This window comes from Siphateles boraxobius, unplaced genomic scaffold, assembly GCF_051911475.1.
Source record: "Siphateles boraxobius isolate OS27281-9 unplaced genomic scaffold, OSU_SipBor_1 6, whole genome shotgun sequence".
In the NCBI taxonomy this organism is placed as follows: domain Eukaryota; kingdom Metazoa; phylum Chordata; class Actinopteri; order Cypriniformes; family Leuciscidae; genus Siphateles; species Siphateles boraxobius.
The window spans coordinates 3,805,213-3,828,463 of record NW_027509186.1 but is presented as its reverse complement, the minus strand read 5'-3'; the positions used below and the strand labels follow the sequence as shown (position 1 = coordinate 3,828,463).

The following is a 23,251-nucleotide window of genomic DNA, read 5'->3' as shown; positions in this document are numbered from 1 at the left end:
TGGTCGAACGTCGTCAATTGATTAACAACGTCGACCAAATTATTGAACTGTTTACCGATTATGTCCTAAACAGAAACATGTTTGTGTTCCGCGACTTTTTATTCTGGCTAGATTGTGATTAGACCGTTGTATTATATCCGTTTTACTTAGACTGTAACGTCATTATATCCATTTTTTTACTATGTTGTATTATATTCATTTTAACCTTGAGTGTGCATGTAGCATGATTATATCCATTTTTACTTAATGTTTGTTGTATTATATTCATTTTTTTTACCTAGCGTGTACAGACATGTCATTATAACCATTTTTACTTAGCCTGTATATTCTGTAACGTCATTATATCCATATTTTTTTAATAAAAGATTGATTCAAATCATCCGTACCTCTCATTCTTTCACAGCGGGTGAAACATCATCATCATCATGTCCGAGCTCATGAAAAAGGCTTATTATACACCGTCCAACCCAGGTTCTTTAGGGGGTAAAAAACGATTAAAAGATGCCGTCTTAAAAGATAGCGGAGTCCGCCTAAGCGATAAACAGGTTTCAGAATGGCTGGCTGGTGAGGATGCTTACACATTACACAAAACAGCGCCGATAAAATACAAACGAAATAGGGTGGTTGTATACGGAATCGATACTCAGTTCCAGGCTGATCTGGTCGACATGACCGCTTATGCCAAGGATAATGACGGTCATAAATATCTGCTGACCTGCGTGGACGTTTTCACCAAACACGCGTGGACCAGGGTGTTGAAGAATAAGAGCGGGGTTGAGGTTACCAAAGCGTTCGAGTCTATACTCGAAGAGGGGCGTGTCCCACAGAAATTGCAGACGGATAAGGGGAAGGAATTTTTTAACAAACATTTTCAAAATCTCATGAAAAAGCATGACATTAATCATTTCGCTACCGCTACCGATTTGAAAGCCAGCGTCGTTGAACGATTTAATAGAACGTTAAAAAGTCGCATGTGGAGATTTTTAACGGCTACCAATTCACGACGATACATAGATGTTTTACAGGACATTATTCAAGGGTACAATACCAGTTATCATCGCAGTATCAGAATGAGACCCGTGGACGTCAGCAGAGTCAATGAGGGTCAAGTGTTTCAAAACTTGTATGGGGATGTAAAGAAGAATAAGACCGAGAAACCCGTATTAAAGTTCAAAGTCGGCGACGTCGTCAGGATTTCTAAAGTGAGAGGTCCGTTTGCCAAAGGTTATGAGCAGAACTACACAGAAGTGTTTTTCACTGTATCCTCATGTATCCCGCGCCAACCCCCGGTCTACAGACTCAGCGATTATGACGGCGAAGTCCTTGAAGGGGTTTTTTATGAAAAAGAGCTGCAAAAAATAATTGTGAGTAAAAACAAATCTTTTAAGGTCTTCTCAAATGTATTGATGCGTTCCCACGACAATGATGCTAAAGCTCAAGGCGGATCTGGTCTGATGGTCATGGCACGTAAGAGAACGTCCAAACCTCCCGGTGTGAGAAGGCGTGGTCAATCGGGGGTGAAAAGGAAGAAAACAACACATGTATCAAACAAACGCTCACTCGTACGTAGAAAGCGTAAGAAGACTGTTAGGCGAAACGCGTCGGTCAAGAGAGGGGTAAAAACCATATTCTAACATGGCGTTACTGCATCGTATGTCGGGAGAGTGCATCAAGTCCGAGCTGGACTTATTTACGGTACCTCTGACACAGACCATCATCGAGAAAAACAGCTATTTAGAAGTAGCTCCGTTATCGGCCCTTTCGCCCTCTGCCCCGATAGAGTTTTTTATCGCGGGAAACGGGGATGATTATATGGATCTCAATAACACCATGCTCTATCTACGGGTGAAAATCACGCAGCCTGACGGAGACGATATCCCGCATCCGGCTAGGGTTGGACTCATTAACTACCCGGGCGCTACAATATTTTCGCAAGTCGACATAACCCTGGGTGATCGCCTGATATCTCAAAGCTCAAGCACCTATCCTTATCGCTGTATCATAGAGAGTCTGCTCAACTACGGTAAGGATACGTTGGAATCTCTGTTCTCCACATCGTTGTTTCACAAAGATTCGGCGGGTCAGATGGATGTGCATGACCCCCCTGGCAATAACGCGGGACTGACAAAGAGGGCGACCTATACCAGCCGGAGCAGGGAGGTGGAACTGTTTACCCCCATACACGCCGATATATTCTTCCAGGAGAAACTTTTACTGAATGGGGTGGATGTTAAGTTGCGATTTATTCGAGCAAAAGATGAATTCTGCCTGATGAGGGGCGACGACATTGCTTACAAATTAAATATAACGGCGGCATCCCTATTTGTCAAGAAAGTGTCTGTATCACCCCCGGTGAGACTGGCTCACGCACAGGCGTTACTGTCAACAACGGCCAAGTACGCCGTCGACAGGGTCTGTCTAAAAACGTTCTCAATCCCTACTGGGTCTCGTGTTCTGAATCAAGAAAATCTGTTTTTAGGAACATTGCCAAAGTCTATCATCATCACCATGGTCGACAACGATGCATTCACCGGATCCTACACAAAAAATCCATTTGCGTTCAAACATTACAATCTGGAGTTCTTAGCCGTCTACGTCGATTCTCAGCAATTCCCCGCTAAACCTCTACAACCTAATTTCGAAGCCGGTGTGGCGGCGCGTGAATTTGATCAGCTTTCGATGGCGACCGGTAGACACCTTAAAGACCGCGCACTCTGTATCGACAGTAACGATTTCATAAACGGATACACGCTTTATGCGTTTAACCTCACCCCGGATGAAGAGTGTGGCCAGCACATTTCGCTCATCAAGTCCGGAAATATCAGAGTCGAAGCTCGTTTCAGACAACCGCTGCCAAATACCGTTAACTTAATCATTTACGCCGTTTTTGATTCTCTCATTGAAGTGTCTAACCGCAGACAGGTGCTGATCGATTACTATTGAGAGATGAACCCGCTTCAACTCACAGCTATCGTGGATAAAATGACGTGCAGAACACATTTTCTTGGGGTTCTACCGAGCGATCAACTACCCAAAAAACCTGTGAGGACCTTACCTGCGATGGGGATCATTAACACCGACCCCGCTCGGCTACCCGGTGAGCATTGGATAGCCGTTTATTTACCCGAAGAGGGGCCCGCTTGTTTTTTCGACAGCTTTGGCAATCCACCCAACAGCACCCGCTTCCCAACCAGCATCGATCACTTTCTAGCGACCAACCACCCCCAAGTATTATATTCCGACAGACAAGTCCAGGATTATTCATCCAATACCTGTGGGGAGCACTGTTTGTTTTTTCTATATCATTTAACTAAAGGTTGTGACTATGACCGTGTGTTGAAACTATACACCGACGATTATATTAAAAATGATAAAATGGTATCCCTATTTGTGAAGAGATTAAGACCGCATGTGTGTAATGATAAAATGTCATCCTGTGTGCAAACGTGTTTGATCTATAAATAAAAAATCTTAAAACATTTTATTTTTTATCGTCTTTATTTAATCGTAAGATACATTCGTTAAAATTCCAACCATTGCCTCCGATCACCGGTCGATATTTTAAACACAGAGTCTTTCGGAGTCCTGTAGCATGAATATTTCCGTGCCTTTTTATAAGGTCTAACATCGGGTGTGGTGGCGGGGGTGGCGGGTTTACTCTTTAGAGACTTAATCACGCTCCTGACCTGTTGATTCGGCACTGTAGAAAAAGGAATGTTTAACTCGCCAAAAGCCTGTAGAAACTCCGTCCATCCCAGAGGTCTCCGGTCATCCCGAACCTTTTGGGGGGCCGTCACATTTTTTAACAAATCAACCATGTGTGAACCTGGTACGACTTTACCCTTGAACACAAACTCCCCCGATTCGTTCCACCCGCTTAGTCCTTTAGCTTTAGACATCTTGTTTAATATGTATCTACTGTTTTTCACGCTTCTCGAAGGGACATTCTTCAGCACTTCGTCCTCCACAGCCCCCTCAGCAACACCGTCTTCAACATTAGCAGTGCGGGGAGCGGCTGGCGTTTGCGCATCTTTAGGCTCAGGGTCACTATGGGGTAACGAGAGGGTTAAAACCCCGCTCTCACGATCCCCTTGTCTAACGATGGTCAAAAACCTGCTTAGGGTATTGGTGTAAAGTTTGGCTTTTTCGTACGGATTCAAATCGGTGCAATGTAAAATATTTCTTATGGCACCGTCCAAATCGTTTTCCACAGTCTGTTGAATGTTCTCGCGTACATTCTCAGTTTTCATCTTATCCAGCTGATGCTGCGGGACTAAATACATCTTCTCAGCGTACTCCATCCTATCGATTGGCTATCAAGCTTGTCAGGAACGGGACGGCGACGCTTAATAAAGGTAAAAGGAAGCCGCCCTTTTGGTTGATGACTCGTTTCTTGGCCGCTATGCCAATTTTTTTATCGGCCACAAATTTGATTTCCGCTTTTCTCTTTTTCAGTTTTTGGTACTGCTGGCGATTGACCGGGATCGTGCCGTAGAGGATGTTTAGCGCCAATTCGCACAGCGATAAAATGAATTCGTCGGACACCGATTGTAAAATAACACGTCGTTGTTTAGGAGACGCTTTATGTAGCAGTTTTAACACCGGCAGATGTTTACAAAGTCTTGCGGACATGACGATTTATCACGTTCTTCTTTTTTTCGGGATATAAACCACTTGACGGTCGGACAGCAATCCTGTTCTGAGACGGTACTGCTCCGGAGTTTTAGCTTTATAGTCTATCAATAGGTATCCGAAAGATCGGTTGACCGCGTCGTGATAACATTCCATAAAGTATTTTGTGTTTCCCGGGTACATTTGTCGTCCTAGCATCGCTACCTGATTGACGTCCCTGGGGTTTTTAAACAAAATCATGTAATTGGCGTTTAAGCTGATGGTTCGACTGGACTTACCCTGTGCAAATAAATTTTGCACTATATAGATGCTGCTGAGATTCCGATGGTGACAATATTGCGTAAATACGCGCTGGAGTTCCAGGTTGGCGCTAGCTTGCTGCATCAAATCATCCACGATGAGAAGATTTGTTTTATGAGTAAATCATCGTCATTCAGACTCTCGGGTATTCCATGCACAAATTTAATGTCGTACAATTTCAGTACATCGTCGTACAAAGGCTGCCAGCAATCATACAACCATACAATGTTTTCAATTTTCTTGGAGATTATAGTCAAACCCTTTTCCAACAAAAGTTTTACAAAATAAGACTTTCCAGAATTGGACGGCCCACTTATAACACAACTAAATGGATGTTGAAGTCTGAAATCAAAATCGGAAACAACCTGAGACCCTCTGTGCATCACCTGATCAGTAGCCATAAGGAAGAGTGGTGAAATCGGGCAAAAGTCTGCGTTTATTATACACCACCTTGAACTTTTTAACGACTGATTTGTTGTGCAATGTGAGAGTCTTTTTATTCCTCACAATATTTTCGGTGTGAGCCAGGATGTGTTTGGCGCTATCCTGCGACGTCACATAACCGTCAACCAGACCAATCAGGGACTCCAGACAGATGGCTCGGGAGTTTTTTGCATTCAATGTTATACCCTTAGCTTTCATGCACGTCTTACCTTTGGCCGTCTTGTACCCATAAGATTTAGGCCCGCTCGTGCAAAAACACGTTATGAAGTCGCCGTCGTCTAGCTCGCTCGTCAGCTCCCCCAAATGATCCCCTAGAGGCGGTTCCCAGTCCCCCTCCCTAGACACAAAGACGACGGAGTCCGTATCTGAGTAAAGAAGCCGGTCGCCGAGTCTGTCCATCAATTCGTACAATTCCAGTCGTGCATGAGCCGTTGTAAACGCTCCTAGAAACACGTTAACGTCGTGCGCCTTACAAACATCGTCTTTGTCAGGTTTATGCTGAACGAGAGCTACGTCGTCCGAGACGAATGTGAAATAGGACAGTGTGTCGGTATTACCAAAAACGATTCTGGTGAAATCTTCGGGGTCGTTCACCAGAGTCGTTTGAGGCAGGTTCTGTCTTAACGAGAACCAACCCCAAAGCGAATTGAGAATCAATTTCGTGATTGCCCTCTGGGCGGCGTTGTACTTGATCTTTTCGGGGTCGAGTTGAACCCCCTCTTTTTCAAAATACTCAGGGATGTAAGTCTCTTTCTCAGCCTCCGTGACCACATTCGACGGATACCCTGACGCTTGTTGTTTCAAACGCAGAAACGTTTTGACATAATCGCCAAACAATGCGTCTGACCGCTGAGGAAAATGCCAAACCTCGTCTATCTTGGCTACCACATAACCCTTCTCGACGGCTTTTAAAAGCTCGATGCTGACCCAACAGCCCGACAGCGATCTTTCCTGATCCGTGTGGGTACAGGTTGAGGTCTGGTTTTGCTCGTGAGCGCAAGTTCTACATAACGGGAACATGAGTTTTCCTTCGCATCTGTAAGGGAGAACCGGGTGCAGTAATTTGCGGGGAGGGTACACGGTCGCTTTGATAAGGCCGAAATAATTTTCAATCGGTTCAAAATCTTTGAAAATGATTTGTGGATGATCGATCGGATTGCTTTTCCTAGCCTGGCAAAAGGGGTAGAGGCTGGTGAAATCAAGATACCTTATTTTTTCATCTTCGGTCACCTTGTGATAGAGTTTATAAGCGTTAGTTCGACCACCAAACAGAGTGTCTCGCGGTTTCAATCTCTCGGGGGCCGAATAATTGTCCATAAATTCTATCACGGAGGGATCGGTCTTTTTCATTTTGCTCCATTCGCATTCCCAAAGAACCTCGATTTGCAAACCGTCTTCTGCAGAATTTCGACCTTATCGTCAAACTGTCTCCTGAGAACCCCGTAAGGTACTCGCGACAAGGGGTGTGTCTGATGGGGTTCAAAGCGACAGCAGTGTCCATGGTGTACACAACCATTGTATTCTAAGCCAAACCTCAACCCGTTCTGTTCGTAGTAACCGTCTAAAAAGTACTTACCGAAGGATACTTCGCCATGGTTCAAGGCGTGGTGTAGGTCGACGTTTCGAGTCTTTTTGACATACTCCAGCCATTCTATTGAACCAGATGAATAGCATTTGCTCTGTCGGATGTACGCTTTGTTATGCGTGAGAGCCAGCGTATTTTTCTTAAGGAAATGTGTTTTGAAGATCCCCATCGCACAACTAGCGATCGTCGTAAAACTGAAAGGGTCAAGTTTGGTGCATTCGATGAACGGCTGGCGATATTTCATACAACCTTCGCGTAATAACACAACGTCGTTAACGCCGTACTCGTACAGTTCTTTCTTAAAGTCAAAGAACTTACCCTCAACCGTGCTGTACCAGGCATCGAACTTTTGTTGGTCTTTATCCGACATGTTATCGTAGTTGCAAAACTTTTTGTCGGGGTAAGGTCCGAAATACTTCGCATTTTCCACTCTGTTGAAAAGATGTGGAAAGTAGCCTTTTTCAGTCGTCGTCAAGTCTAACGCAGCTGGCATTTTGGCTAGGGCAAACGGGGAAAAATGAATAACTGTCGAGGTATCGCTGCGCAAACGTTTCATCATACATAAGGATTAATTTACATCCCTGCATGATAACCTCGATGGCAATCCCAGCTTTGCAGAAATACTCCAGAATGAGAAAGGAGTCAAATCTGGAGGCGTAATGAGCAATGAAGCAGCAGCCTTCATATCGCGGCTGTCTGAAGCGCTTGATTAGCTTAGCTATACAGCCTGTACCGCGAGCTACAAATTTCTCCCCTTGGAACGTGATCGCGCAAACAAAATTAGCCACGTGCCTCCCATTTTCATAACGCGTTTCAAAATCGTAGAAAATGTATTTTTCGCAAAACTCCTTAGGCGCTAGGGGCTGTATGAAGCATTGGTGTTCTCCCTCGTCCACCAGAATTTCGCGACAATGGTCGCATTTGTCCGGAGCGCATACGTGTTTGGTTTTCTTGTTTCCCGGTTTAACCTGGTAGCGTCTGTTGCATAGTTTACAGTATTTTATAAGATCACAGGCGGGGTTTTCGTGACCCGGAGGTGGTTTTTTTTTATGCATTTCGAAGCAATAGCTCGATTTACAGTAACGCATGCAATCTAGACAGTGTATGGTCGTTTTAGGGTAGGTGTAACATTCTGAGTCGAAGCATACGTTACAGACGTGTTTGCATCGATGGTCTCTGCGACTGGTGTAACTTTTGTAACAAAATTCGCATACGTATTCCGAACCGATGAACCCTGTCAAACTCGTTATCATGTAGTAATGATCGTTATGGTGATAGAGGAACACCGTTTTCGGATGGGGTTCATCACAAGTTTTGTACGTTTCTAAGACAGCTGCGTTAGATCTGTGAAATACGACAATTTTAATGCCTAGAGCTCGTTCAAATGAGGCTATGTCGCTAAAAGCGATTGGATCTTGGATTGAGAAGCCTGCACTGTTTTGGATGGTGGTAGCCAGATTTTCTAACTCGGTCTCGGGTGTTGTGGGTTAAGAAAACGGGCGAGACAAATGGAGAAGCACAAATTATTCAAAATATTTGTGGGGCAAAATAAACTGGTTTTTTTTCTTTTGATCACCTCACCAATGGCCAGATCCATAAGTTTACGTCGTTGACCCCCACCTCCTTGCCTGTTCATAACAACGGTAGCTTCTATCTCAACGGCCTGGTCCGATAATAACTGATCGTTGCTCTGTAAAACTTTTTCAATTTGGTCGTAAAGCAAATTGGGGTCATAATTATTTCCATCGGTTAAAACAGCGCTGATGGGTATTTGTAGACTGGAGGCTGACACGGTCAAATTAATCACGGGTACATCCCCACCAAAATCTCTAGCAAAAGTAACAATCCCGCTCAGTGTGTCGTGTAAGTAACGATGATAATCGGCCAGATCTGCAGAGTTGATGACTCTCAGATTCATGCTCCTTCTCAACGATACGCTATTGAAACGAGGTCGTGGTAAAACGTGATATCCGTTAACGAACCCACCCCGGCGAATCAACGCATCAATGTCGAGGGGACTTAATCGCTCATGTGTAGGAGGATTACCTTCGCGGAAAGTATTATCATCGTCGGTAGGATGTTCTACACTATCGTCGTCAGGATCTGGGGGTGGTTCGGCGGTATTTAACCCTGCACCGTGTTGTATGGGTGGGTCATAGAGATTCATATTTGGATTTACGGCTAATTCAAAAAGATCCAAATCAGCAGATTGGTGTGACGATTCTACATTAAGATACTGTTCTAAAGAATCTGGAAGCATACTTATCGTTTCAAGCTCATCCGGAGACAGTTCTGTGTCAGATTGGTCTGATTGACGAGCGTCTGTAAAGAAGTATTTTGATCCATCCATTTTTGAAATTCAGACTAACATCACAGAGTATAAAACAATCACAGAGTATAAAACGTGAGATATTACAAAATCATAGAGCATAGATAAAATAGCATAGTGTATACATGTAATATAATAAGAGTATATAAAAGGAATATAAATCAAAGAGTATAAAATCAAAGAGTGTATATAACAATCAATACATGATCTAACGTGGTACAAAATGGATCGTGAGTAAACTATTAATTGTAGCAGACATCTCATCTATGAGGGTATGGAGAAGACGAAGCCTGAGCAGCATTTCACTATGGTGTTGCGTTGACATATGCTCGTTTATATCAGAATCCTCATCCATGATTAATCGGATAATATGGATGCGGTGAAATATTTCATCGCTCACATTCTGAAAAAAACGATCCTGAACATCGAATCTGCTATGTATCTCTGGCTGAAAGGATCGTAGCTCGTTACGTAAGGCATCTATTCTGCTATGGTTTTCTTCCTGCCTTGCAGAATTTGCATCAATTTTCCTGTTTATATCCGCATTCGCCTCACGAAACTCACTGCGAAATGCATCTATTGAATTAATGAGCTGGCGAATCAGAGGCTTATCGTTGGATGGTTCATCGACTGGTTGAGGGGTCAGCGCTACTTCTTCAACATCGATCTCTTCCGACGATTGGTGAAAATGAAATGGCGTCTGACCGGCGTTCGACGCTTCGCCACGCTCGCTCGTCCAAGAGCTCTGATCCCAAGCGTGGAGTTGAGCCACACCCCAGTCAGTCACATCGTCATCATCATCATCATGGATTCTATCCGAACCTGCTGTATGGAAATATAACAATCAATCATAATGGTATGACAAATTTGAGTTTAAATTTTAATACATGTAGATAGCCTCACCATTAAATAGCTCAGGACTAAATGGGGGTACAGAATAATTCGTTTTTCTAGTCTTTTTCTTTGGTTGGTCTAAAGCTGTGGGGGTAGGAACTATTTGATCTCCGACTATGTCTCGCCTATCTGTTACGACGATGGTGTCTTGTTCATTCTCGTCTTCAGTAAGGTCGACCACCGGGAATCCAGGCTGTGTGACGAATTGGATGAAATCTATAAAATAAATAAAACGTTAGATTTCCTTAAACGTAAAACATTACGTTGAAGGTGGATCTTGTTCTTACCATTGGCAGTGCTGTCTCCATCAAACCCATGCGTAGCCACTACGAATTAAAAATAAGTAAAACTTAAAATAAATTAAAATTAATAAATAAAGACGCATAAAAATTGGTACATTTAATTTATAAAGAATAGAAAATAAGTTCTCACATGAATTAATGGCATCAAAGGCGTTCCGCTCGACGTTTGAATCTGAGGGGGAAAAACATATTATGATTTGAAGCCGCCTGGTGGGGCCGTTTTATATGGTTGATGACGCGCACACACACACACACACACACACACACACACACACACACACACACACACCTATAATTTATGAATCATACAACTTGGAAAATTTAAATACATCACATCAGCATTTAAATAGCTAGATTAAAACAATTTGCTCTAAACAAAATCATCTCCAACCATAGGATGACCTATCACAGTAAGGAGTGCATTGTATATCATTTCAGGGCACTAGGGGGGGCTATTTGCCTGTGAACTGGATGTTGTTTGAACTCCGGGACTGGTGGGGGCGCTATTTGCCTGTGAACTGGATGTTGTTTGAACTCCGGGACTGGTGGGGGCGCTATTTGCCTGTGAACTGGATGTTGTTTGAACTCCGGGACTGGTGGGGGCGCTATTTGCCTGTGAACTGGATGTTGTTTGAACTCCGGGCCTGTGGGGGCGCTATTTGTCTGTGAACTGGATGTTGTTTGAACTCCGGGCCTGTGGGGGCGCTATTTGTCTGTGAACTGGATGTTGTTTGAACTCATGGGCAACCATATCCATTCCATACCTGAATGTGACGCTTCAGAAAGTGTTTAAAACGATGATTATTTGGTAAAATATATACCAGTATACCGTCAGAAGCATCAGCAATGTTTTTCTGAAACATATACAGACAAAAGCAAAATGATATAGCGCCCATAACAATGTGTGAGATCCGTTAGCAGCGTAGCACGAGATGCTAACCAACACACATGTTCTATCACCATGCCGCATGGTTAGCTATCCGAAAGATCGGTTTACTAAATTATAACGCTGTATATATCACCGTCTTTTCACATTAAAAGATAGCGCTGCATTATAACACACAAATAGCATTCGTAGAAGAGTGAAGTATGTTGCGGTAAGCCGACGGCTGATCCATGATTTTCATAATAAAAGCTTTTTCACATAAAAAGTTTCACATAAGCAGTACATCCGATGATAATCCATATTAATACACATAAGCATGGATATGCAGACTGATTTGGTTTAAAATCACCAATGGTCCATATTTTAAAAATCAAACTTTATGATAAATGAATGTGATGTTGCATATTATTAAAAATCATATCTACTGTTTTTCACCCTAGGTGAAAACAATATTTAAATCACCGTAGCATAACCCCATAAGCATGGGTATGCAGACTGGTGTGATTTAAAAAACAAAACAAAAAAAACACCAATGTTCCATATTTTTAAATTTCAAACTTTTATGAATATAATCTTACTTATTTAAAAATCATATCTACTATTTTTCACCATGTGAAAACAATATTTAAATCACCGTAGCATAACCCCATAAGCATGGAAATAAAGACTGATGAGATTTTTTAAAATGTACATATGCAGACTGATATTTTTAAAATCATAGTTTATGATACTTAATATCTGTACCCAGATATTTTTAAAAATCATACTTTATTAATATAATTTTACATATTTAAAAATTCACATCTATTGTTTCACACCCTATGTGAAAAAACAATCTTTAAAACACCATAGCATAAAAGAATTACAAAGAGAAAATACTCACTGTTTTGCATGTTGATGAGTTGAGCTGTGCAGTCTTGAAGTTTGGACAAGATATGGTTTGCCAGGGTTCGAGCCGTCATCTATATATATATATATATACATTCTGAGATGCAGTGAAAATGTATGGGAAAGATATAACTATGTGTGTCCGCTAGATGGCGCGTGTGTTCTATGAATGGTACAGGCGAGTTCACAGAGAGGTCGTTCTCAGAGATCTATCCAACATTTGTCGCCGTATTTCACGGATAGAAGGTCAAAACTGTCACAAAAGAGACACTCCTCTCTTGAGATACGATTTTTTTTAATTGGAAAGCGTATCGGTAGGGTGAAGTGGCACGTACAGCGGTACCGGCTCCTTTGAGTCTTTTCTATACAGTTGTTGTTTTTCAGGATATGCTCGCGACCATAAATTAGTATGAATCGTGAAAACAACAGGTGCTAAAGACGGTCCATGGATACATCTCCCAGTGTTGCAAGCACACACACACTTAGCGCTTTGAGTGTCAACTTTAATCCAATTCTTCAGTACTCTGAAACGGTAAGCTGATTTTTATTTTTGTCATCGGTTCGTAAACTGCATGAAATACGTTATGATTTTATTTCTGATCATCCGTTCATACTGTATAGCTTCTTCAACAGTCTAAATGGAAGATGATTTTTATTTTTGGACTGCTATAATTGGAATATTATTTATTTACAATGAATGATGCAAGCATTTTATTTATATACTTTTAAATGAACAATGTTGTTCAACTTTAGTTACTGGGAGATATTTTCTCACTTTCACCCCCCAGCAGGGGGTGCAGGAATAGGGTGGTGTCTCACTCACAGACAGACGCACACACTTAGCGCGGAGACCATTGCTGTCATGCGCTGGTGTTTGAGAGACTGAGGGGAGGGAGGGTGTCATGAAACACACACGCACACACACACACACACACACACACACACACACACATTCCTCCACCACTCTGAATCACAGAGTGTCAAAACACAGAGTTTTTAAAAACTTTAAACTTATTTAATCTGAAATGACTGCTTCAGTAGATTTTTAGTAAGATATTTATTTTTGTTTTGAAAAGATTTTTTATAATCATTTATATACTTTTTAAAAGATCAATGTGTTCAACTTTAGTTAGTGTGAAAATTGTAAATGACTAAATGTAAATTTTATAAATATTTCATTCATATACTTTCAAAGGAGCAGCATGCTTTTCAACTTTAGTGTGAGAGTATTAGAAAAACCTTTTCTCACTATCCCCATTTATATAGCGTGCTCAGGAATGCCAGGATATCGGATGACACGCACACACTCACAGACAGACGCACACACACACAGTGCGGAGACTGTCAACTTTAATCCAATTCTTCACCATAGTGAAACGGTAAGATGATTTTACATTTGTAATTCTAATCTATTCTAATCTATATGCGACATTAGAAAAATAATTTTCTCACCCCGACACGGAGGGGATTTCCCACACCAAGAAGTTATTTCCCCCCGGGGTCAATAGGTCAAAATCAATGGGGCAAAGACAACTGGCAAAGACAACTGGCAACTTCATATATCATACAAAGGTCAATAGGGTAAAGACAACTGTCAACTTGATCGATCGATAGGTCAAAGGTTAATCCCTAAATTAAGCGACCTCCGGAACAACCCCTCCGGAAGGTCAAAGGTTAATCCCTACATCAAAGGACCTCCGGAACACCCTCCGGAAGGTCAAAGGTTAGCCCCGCCCACCTGTCAATCATAGGGTCATAAATCATTTTGACATAAGCCGAATGGTTATAACTACTAGTGTGACAGTCTGTAAATTCCACAAACAACAGAACAGAGGTCATTCGGCATGGCAGTCTGCCTACAGCTCCTTGGTACGATGGCCTTCACCTGTCTCAAAAGTAAGGGTTTTGTAGCATTTATATTTAAAATGCATCCACTTGTTTCCGCCCAGTTTTGAACTGAGGACATTTTGCGTGTAAAGCAAACGTGATAACCACTACACTACGGAAACTTGATTTGGACGGTACCCACCTAGTGTCATTCGGCATGGCAGTCTGCCTACAGCTCCTTGGTACGATGGCCTTCACCTGTCTTAAAAGTAAGGGTTTTGTAGCGAATTGCAGCATTTATATTTAACATGCCTCCACTTGTTTCCACCCAATTTTGAACTGAGGACCTTTCGCGTGTAAAGCGAACGTGATAACCACTACACTACGGAAACTTGGTTTGGATCTCATTCCCACCTCTTCTAGCGTACGCTTGTTAAAAGCGACTGAAACTATAGACTGCCCAGTGTTTTTAACATGGCAAAAAGCTGCTAATTTTGTTGGCAGACCGAACATTTTATATTACTGTACAGGAAACCTCAATGTTCATTTGTTTTATTTTTGTCCTTTTCTAAAGAGATTAAACAACAAACATCCCTTCAAGTGTACTGACCTGGTCAACAGAAAATCGCATACGAAATATTTGCAAAAATCACCCACAGTTTCCACCCAGTTTCGAACTGGGGACTTTTCGCGTGTGAGGCGAACGTGATAACCACTACATTACAAACACGTCTTCAGGTTGCAGACATAAATCTTTAGGTGCACGCTTATTAAAAAGCATATAAAGGAAATAAGCGCTGCACCCACCTCGCGTGCCAAAGGGTTTACATTTTATGTCAGAATCCAACCACTGTTTCTGCTCGGTTTCGAACCGAGGACCTTTCGCGTGTTAGGCGAATGTGATGACCACTACACTACAGAAACCTATTGTTGAGAGGGATGTGCTTTTTAAAAGATGGCTCCTTCCCATAATCTGCCCTGCAAGCAGTGTGAAAGTCTGTAAATTCCACAAACAACAGAACAGAGGTCATTTGGCACCCACCCAGTGTCATTCGGCATGGCAGTCTGCCTACAGCTCCTTGATACGATGGCCTTCACCTGTCTTAAAAGTAAGGGTTTTGTAACGAATTGCAGCATTTATATTTAACATGCCTCCACTTGTTTCCACCCAATTTTGAACTGAGGACCTTTCGCGTGTAAAGCGAACGTGATAACCACTACACTACGGAAACTTGATTTGGACGGCACCCACCTAGTGTCTTTCGGCATGGCAGTCTGCCTACAGCTCCTTGGTACGATGGCCTTCACCTGTCTCAAAAGTAAGGGTTTTGTAGCATTTATATTTAAAATGAATCCACTTGTTTCCGCCCAGTTTTGAACTGAGGACCTTTTGCGTGTAAAGCAAACGTGATAACCACTACACTACGGAAACTTGATTTGGACGGCACCCACCTAGTGTCATTCGGCATGGCAGTCTGCCTACAGCTCCTTGGTACGATGGCCTTCACCTGTCTTAAAAGTAAGGGTTTTGTAGCGAATTGCAGCATTTATATTTAACATGCCTCCACTTGTTTCCACCCAATTTTGAACTGAGGACTTTTCGCGTGTAAAGCGAACGTGATAACCACTACACTACGGAAACTTGGTTTGGATCTCATTCCCACCTCTTCTAGCGTACGCTTGTTCAAAAGCGACTGAAACTATAGACTGCCCAGTGTTTTTAACATGGCAAAAAGCTGCTAATTTTGTTGGCAGACCGAACATTTTATATTACTGTACAGGAAACCTCAATGGTCATTTGTTTTATTTTTGTCCTTTTCTAAAGAGATTAAACAACAAACATCCCTGCAAGTGTACTGACCTGCTCAACAGAAAATCGCATACGAAATTTTTGCAAAAATCACCCACAGTTTCCGCCCAATTATGAACTGGGGACTTTTCGCGTGTGAGGCGAACGTGATAACCACTACACTACAAACACGTCTTCAGGTTGCAGACATAAATCTTTAGGTGCACGCTTATTAAAAAGCATATAAAGGAAATGAGCGATGCACCCACCTAGCGTGCCAAAGAGTTTACATTTTCTGTCAGAATCCAACCACTGTTTCTGCTCGGTTTCGAACCGAAGACCTTTCGCGTGTTAGGCGAATGTGATGACCACTACACTACAGAAACCTATTATTGAGACGGATGTGCTTTTTAGAAGATGGCTCCTTCCCATAATCTGCCCTGCAGGCAGTGTGACAGTCTATAAATTCCACAAACAACAGAACAGAGGTCATTCGGCACCCACCTAGTGTCATTCGGCATGGCAGTCTGCCTACAGCTCCTTGGTACGATGGCCTTCACCTGTCTCAAAAGTAAGGGTTTTGTAGCGAATTGCAGCATTTATATTTAAAATGCATCCACTTGTTTCCGCCCAGTTTTGAACTGAGGACCTTTCGCGTGTAAAGCAAACGTGATAACCACTACACTTCCGAAACTTGATTTGGACGTCAGTCCCACCGCTTCTAGGGTACGCTTGTTCAAAAGCGACTGAAACTATAGACTGCCCAGTGTTTTTAACATGGCAAAAAGCTGCTAATTTTGTTGGCAGACCGAACATTTTATATTACTGTACAGGAAACCTCAATGGTCATTTGTTTTATATTTTTAAAATCATAGTTTATGATACTTAATATCTGTACCCAGATATTTTTAAAAATCATACTTTATTAATATAATTTTACATATTTAAAAATTCACATCTATTGTTTCACACCCTATGTGAAAAAACAATCTTTAAAACACCATAGCATAAAAGAATTACAAAGAGAAAATACTCACTGTTTTGCATGTTGATGAGTTGAGCTGTGCAGTCTTGAAGTTTGGACAAGATATGGTTTGCCAGGGTTCGAGCCGTCATCTATATATATATATATATACATTCTGAGATACAGTGAAAATGTATGGGAAAGATATAACTATGTGTGTCCGCTAGATGGCGCGTGTGTTCTATGAATGGTACAGGCGAGTTCACAGAGAGGTCGTTCTCAGAGATCTATCCAACATTTGTCGCCGTATTTCACGGATAGAAGGTCAAAACTGTCACAAAAGAGACACTCCTCTCTTGAGATACGATTTTTTTTAATTGGAAAGCGTATCGGTAGGGTGAAGTGGCACGTACAGCGGTACCGGCTCCTTTGAGTCTTTTCTATACAGTTGTTGTTTTTCAGGATATGCTCGCGACCATAAATTAGTATGAATCGTGAAAACAACAGGTGCTAAAGACGGTCCATGGATACATCTCCCAGTGTTGCAACACACACACACTTAGCGCTTTGAGTGTCAACTTTAATCCAATTCTTCAGTACTCTGAAACGGTAAGCTGATTTTTATTTTTGTCATCGGTTCGTAAACTGCATGAAACACGTTATGATTTTATTTCTGATCATCCGTTCATACTGTATAGCTTCTTCAACAGTCTAAATGGAAGATGATTTTTATTTTTGGACTGCTATAATTGGAATATTATTTATTTACAATGAATGATGCAAGCATTTTATTTATATACTTTTAAATGAACAATGTTGTTCAACTTTAGTTACTGGGAGATATTTTCTCACTTTCACCCCCCAGCAGGGGGTGCAGGAATAGGGTGGTGTCTCACTCACAGACAGACGCACACACTTAGCGCGGAGACCATTGCTGTCATGCGCTGGTGTTTGAGAGACTGAGGGGAGGGAGGGTGTCATGAAACACACACGCACACACACACACACACACACACACACACACACACACACACACACACACACACACACACACACACACACACACACACACACACACACATTCCTCCACCACTCTGAATCACAGAGTGTCAAAACACAGAGTGTTTAAAAACTTTAAACTTATTTAATCTGAAATGACTGCTTCAGTAGATTTTTAGTAAGATATTTATTTTTGTTTTGAAAAGATTTTTTATAATCATTTATATACTTTTTAAAAGATCAATGTGTTCAACTTTAGTTAGTGTGAAAATTGTAAATGACTAAATGTAAATTTTATAAATATTTCATTCATATACTTTTAAAGGAGCAGCATGCTTTTCAACTTTAGTGTGAGAGTATTAGAAAAACCTTTTCTCACTATCCCCATTTATATAGCGTGCTCAGGAATGCCAGGATATCGGATGACACGCACACACTCACAGACAGACGCACACACACACAGTGCGGAGACTGTCAACTTTAATCCAATTCTTCACCATAGTGAAACGGTAAGATGATTTTACTTTTGTAATTCTAATCTATTCTAATCTATATGCGACATTAGAAAAATTATTTTCTCACCCCGACACGGAGGGGATTTCCCACACCAAGAAGTTATTTCCCCCCGGGGTCAATAGGTCAAAATCAATGGGGCAAAGACAACTGGCAAAGACAACTGGCAACTCCATATATCATACAAAGGTCAATAGGGTAAAGACAACTGTCAACTTGATCGATCGATAGGTCAAAGGTTAATCCCTAAATTAAGCGACCTCCGGAACAACCCCTCCGGAAGGTCAAAGGTTAATCCCTACATCAAAGGACCTCCGGAACACCCTCCGGAAGGTCAAAGGTTAGCCCCGCCCACCTGTCAATCATAGGGTCATAAATCATTTTGACATAAGCGGAATGGTTATAACTACTAGTGTGACAGTCTGTAAATTCCACAAACAACAGAACAGAGGTCATTCGGCATGGCAGTCTGCCTACAGCTCCTTGGTACGATGGCCTTCACCTGTCTCAAAAGTAAGGGTTTTGTATCGAATTGCAGCATTTATATTTAACATGCCTCCACTTGTTTCCACCCAGTTTTGAACTGAAGACCTTTGCGTGTAAAGCGAACGTGATATCATGGCATGTGCTTTTTAGAAGATGGCTCCTTCCCATAATCTGCTCTGCAAGCAGTGTGACAGTCTGTGAATTCCACAAACAACAGAACAGAGGTCATTCGGCATGGCAGTCTGCCTACAGCTCCTTGGTACGATGGCCTTCACCTGTCTCAAAAGTAAGGGTTTTGTAGCATTTATATTTAAAATGCATCCACTTGTTTCCGCCCAGTTTTGAACTGAGGACATTTTGCGTGTAAAGCAAACGTGATAACCACTACACTACGGAAACTTGATTTGGACGGTACCCACCTAGTGTCATTCGGCATGGAAGTCTGCCTACAGCTCCTTGGTACGATTGCCTTCACCTGTCTTAAAAGTAAGGGTTTTGTAGCGAATTGCAGCATTTATATTTAACATGCCTCCACTTGTTTCCACCCAATTTTGAACTGAGGACCTTTCGCGTGTAAAGCGAACGTGATAACCACTACACTACTGAAACTTGGTTTGGATCTCATTCCCACCTCTTCTAGCGTACGCTTGTTCAAAAGCGACTGAAACTATAGACTGCCCAGTGTTTTTAACATGGCAAAAAGCTGCTAATTTTGTTGGCAGACCGAACATTTTATATTACTGTACAGGAAACCTCAATGTTCATTTGTTTTATTTTTGTCCTTTTCTAAAGAGATTAAACAACAAACATCCCTTCAAGTGTACTGACCTGCTCAACAGAAAATCGCATACGAAATATTTGCAAAAATCACCCACAGTTTCCGCCCAGTTTCGAACTGGGGACTTTTCGCGTGTGAGGCGAACGTGATAACCACTACATAACAAACACGTCTTCAGGTTGCAGACATAAATCTTTAGGTGCACGCTTATTAAAAAGCATATAAAGGAAATAAGCGCTGCACCCACCTAGCGTGCCAAAGAGTTTACATTTTATGTCAGAATCCAACCACTGTTTCTGCTCGGTTTCGAACCGAGGACCTTTCGCGTGTTAGGCGAATGTGATGACCACTACACTACAGAAACCTATTGTTGCGAGGGATGTGCTTTTTAGAAGATGGCTCCTTCCCATAATCTGCCCTGCAAGCAGTGTGAAAGTCTGTAAATTCCACAAACAACAGAACAGAGGTCATTCGGCACCCACCTAGTGTCATTCGGCATGGCAGTCTGCCTACAGCTCCTTGATACGATGGCCTTCACCTGTCTTAAAAGTAAGGGTTTTGTAACGAATTGCAGCATTTATATTTAACATGCCTCCACTTGTTTCCACCCAATTTTGAACTGAGGACCTTTCGCGTGTAAAGCGAACGTGATAACCACTACACTACGGAAACTTGATTTGGACGGCACCCACCTAGTGTCTTTCGGCATGGCAGTCTGCCTACAGCTCCTTGGTACGATGGCCTTCACCTGTCTCAAAAGTAAGGGTTTTGTAGCATTTATATTTAAAATGCATCCACTTGTTTCCGCCCAGTTTTGAACTGAGGACCTTTTGCATGTAAAGCAAACGTGATAACCACTACACTACGGAAACTTGATTTGGACGGCACCCACCTAGTGTCATTCGGCATGGCAGTCTGCCTACAGCTCCTTGGTACGATGGCCTTCACCTGTCTTAAATGTAAGGGTTTTGAAGCGAATTGCAGCATTTATATTTAACATGCCTCCACTTGTTTCCACCCAATTTTGAACTGAGGACCTTTCGCGTGTAAAGCGAACGTGATAACCACTACACTACGGAAACTTGATTTGGACGGCACCCACCTAGTGTCTTTCGGCATGGCAGTCTGCCTACAGCTCCTTGGTACGATGGCCTTCACCTGTCTCAAAAGTAAGGGTTTTGTAGCATTTATATTTAAAATGAATCCACTTGTTTCCGCCCAGTTTTGAACTGAGGACCTTTTGCGTGTAAAGCAAACGTGATAACCACTACACTACGGAAACTTGATTTGGACGGCACCCACCTAGTGTCATTCGGCATGGCAGTCTGCCTACAGCTCCTTGGTACGATGGCCTTCACCTGTCTTAAAAGTAAGGGTTTTGTAGCGAATTGCAGCATTTATATTTAACATGCCTCCACTTGTTTCCACCCAATTTTGAACTGAGGACTTTTCGCGTGTAAAGCGAACGTGATAACCACTACACTACGGAAACTTGGTTTGGATCTCATTCCCACCTCTTCTAGCGTACGCTTGTTCAAAAGCGACTGAAACTATAGACTGCCCAGTGTTTTTAACATGGCAAAAAGCTGCTAATTTTGTTGGCAGACCGAACATTTTATATTACTGTACAGGAAACCTCAATGGTCATTTGTTTTATTTTTGTCCTTTTCTAAAGAGATTAAACAACAAACATCCCTGCAAGTGTACTGACCTGCTCAACAGAAAATCGCATACGAAATTTTTGCAAAAATCACCCACAGTTTCCGCCCAGTTATGAACTGGGGACTTTTCGCGTGTGAGGCGAACGTGATAACCACTACACTACAAACACGTCTTCAGGTTGCAGACATAAATCTTTAGGTGCACGCTTATTAAAAAGCATATAAAGGAAATGAGCGCTGCACCCACCTAGCGTGCCAAAGAGTTTACATTTTCTGTCAGAATCCAACCACTGTTTCTGCTCGGTTTCGAACCGAAGACCTTTCGCGTGTTAGGCGAATGTGATGACCACTACACTACAGAAACCTATTATTGAGACGGATGTGCTTTTTAGAAGATGGCTCCTTCCCATAATCTGCCCTGCAGGCAGTGTGACAGTCTGTAAATTCCACAAACAACAGAACAGAGGTCATTCGGCACCCACCTAGTGTCATTCGGCATGGCAGTCTGCCTACAGCTCCTTGGTACGATGGCCTTCACCTGTCTCAAAAGTAAGGGTTTTGTAGCGAATTGCAGCATTTATATTTAAAATGCATCCACTTGTTTCCGCCCAGTTTTGAACTGAGGACCTTTCGCGTGTAAAGCAAACGTGATAACCACTACACTTCCGAAACTTGATTTGGACGTCAGTCCCACCGCTTCTAGGGTACACTTGTTCAAAAGCGACTGAAACTATAGACTGCCCAGCAGTGTTGTATAAAGTACTAGAAAGCAATACTTGAGTAAAAGTACAAGTATCGTACTAGAAAAAGACTTTGGTAGAAGTGAAAGTTCCCTTTTAGAATATTACTTAATTAAAAGTCTTAAAGTATCTGATATATACTGTACTTAAGTATCAAAAGTAATTTTCTGATATTTAATGTACTTAAGTATTTGAAGTAAAAGTAAATTTTTTTTTTTTGATATATATATAAAAAAAAGCAAGCGGTTAGAACTTTGATTGTGACATTTATTGTGGCTTTCTTACAGTAAAGCATATTCAGGGTTCCCATATCTTCTTAATCTCACTTATCAAATCAAAATCAGTCTTTTCCAGGACTTTTCAGGCACAATCTCTTAAGTTCAAAGAACAAACAGCATATTTTTAGAGCTGACAAAGAAAAAAACAAACATGAACTTGTATGAACTTCAGGTAAAAATGAAAAATAAATAACTTATTTCTTTCAACAACAAAAAAAACCTGCTGGTAGGGAGAACATTTTGGTCATGTGGTATTGGCATTTGTAGGGCTCCATCACACGCTCGCTCACTCACTCACTCACTCACACACACACAACCTATGTCCAGCAGCTACTAATACGCCAGTCATTAGTTGAAACTGAAAAGGTGTCTGTTCATCTTCAAAAGAAGCTGGTTTTCAAAGTTGCCAGAATTCAGTCTTACTCTTCTTGGACTGAAGACAAGTCCTGCGATGCTAAATAGCCTTTCACAGGCCGCTGAGGCAGGTAGAGGAGTGTTCAGCTTCACAGAAAGCTTGCACACTGCTGGGAAGGACTTCAGCAAGGCCATGTGATCTGCTGAACAGGCCATGTACCCATCCAGCTGTTTGGTGCCATCTTGTATTTGAGACGACTGCAGGGCAGAGAAAAAGTCATCCTCATCAGACGAAGTGGACCTGCTGGCATCGCCTATCTGCAGTGAGGGCTCTTCCAGATGCTGCCTGATGTAGTCAATTCCTGAAATAGTGTGGATAAAAATATAAATTATACAACTAATGCAACTGTCTAATCTGCCATGGCATGACCCCAACACAAACTTTTAATTTAAGGTTTGCTATTTTAGTTTCATGTACCATCCATGCACCTATAATTCAAGGTTTCTTTATTAGTACCAAGGGTAAATTTGTTGTGCAGCAATCAGAATCTTGATTTGTGAATTGCCAGTATGACAAATTGTGAAAATATACACCTAATGTT

General features: G+C 41.9%; 1 protein-coding gene and 9 non-coding genes across 10 annotated transcripts; 1 reads left to right on the top strand and 9 right to left on the bottom strand.

Moving 5' to 3' along the window:
* The first annotated feature begins 1,635 nt into the window (after window positions 1–1,635).
* On the top strand, window positions 1,636–2,943 carry LOC143716462 (uncharacterized protein F54H12.2-like). Its single transcript, XM_077209030.1, has one exon. The coding sequence runs from the start codon at window positions 1,636–1,638 to the stop codon at window positions 2,941–2,943; it is 1,308 nt and encodes a 435-aa protein (XP_077065145.1).
* An 11,253-nt stretch (window positions 2,944–14,196) lies between these two features.
* trnav-uac (transfer RNA valine (anticodon UAC)) lies at window positions 14,197–14,269 on the bottom strand. Its single transcript has one exon. It is a non-coding gene; the product is annotated as a tRNA-Val (tRNA).
* Window positions 14,270–14,938: 669 nt separating this feature from the next.
* Window positions 14,939–15,011, bottom strand: trnav-aac (transfer RNA valine (anticodon AAC)). The gene has a single exon. It is a non-coding gene; the product is annotated as a tRNA-Val (tRNA).
* A 435-nt stretch (window positions 15,012–15,446) lies between these two features.
* trnav-uac (transfer RNA valine (anticodon UAC)) lies at window positions 15,447–15,519 on the bottom strand. The gene has a single exon. It is a non-coding gene; the product is annotated as a tRNA-Val (tRNA).
* Window positions 15,520–16,189: 670 nt separating this feature from the next.
* Window positions 16,190–16,262, bottom strand: trnav-aac (transfer RNA valine (anticodon AAC)). The gene has a single exon. It is a non-coding gene; the product is annotated as a tRNA-Val (tRNA).
* A 2,902-nt stretch (window positions 16,263–19,164) lies between these two features.
* On the bottom strand, window positions 19,165–19,237 carry trnav-uac (transfer RNA valine (anticodon UAC)). The gene has a single exon. It is a non-coding gene; the product is annotated as a tRNA-Val (tRNA).
* Window positions 19,238–19,907: 670 nt separating this feature from the next.
* Window positions 19,908–19,980, bottom strand: trnav-aac (transfer RNA valine (anticodon AAC)). Its single transcript has one exon. It is a non-coding gene; the product is annotated as a tRNA-Val (tRNA).
* A 435-nt stretch (window positions 19,981–20,415) lies between these two features.
* Window positions 20,416–20,488, bottom strand: trnav-uac (transfer RNA valine (anticodon UAC)). Its single transcript has one exon. It is a non-coding gene; the product is annotated as a tRNA-Val (tRNA).
* Window positions 20,489–20,825: 337 nt separating this feature from the next.
* On the bottom strand, window positions 20,826–20,898 carry trnav-uac (transfer RNA valine (anticodon UAC)). Its single transcript has one exon. It is a non-coding gene; the product is annotated as a tRNA-Val (tRNA).
* A 670-nt stretch (window positions 20,899–21,568) lies between these two features.
* trnav-aac (transfer RNA valine (anticodon AAC)) lies at window positions 21,569–21,641 on the bottom strand. The gene has a single exon. It is a non-coding gene; the product is annotated as a tRNA-Val (tRNA).
* Between the last annotated feature and the right edge of the window lie 1,610 nt (window positions 21,642–23,251).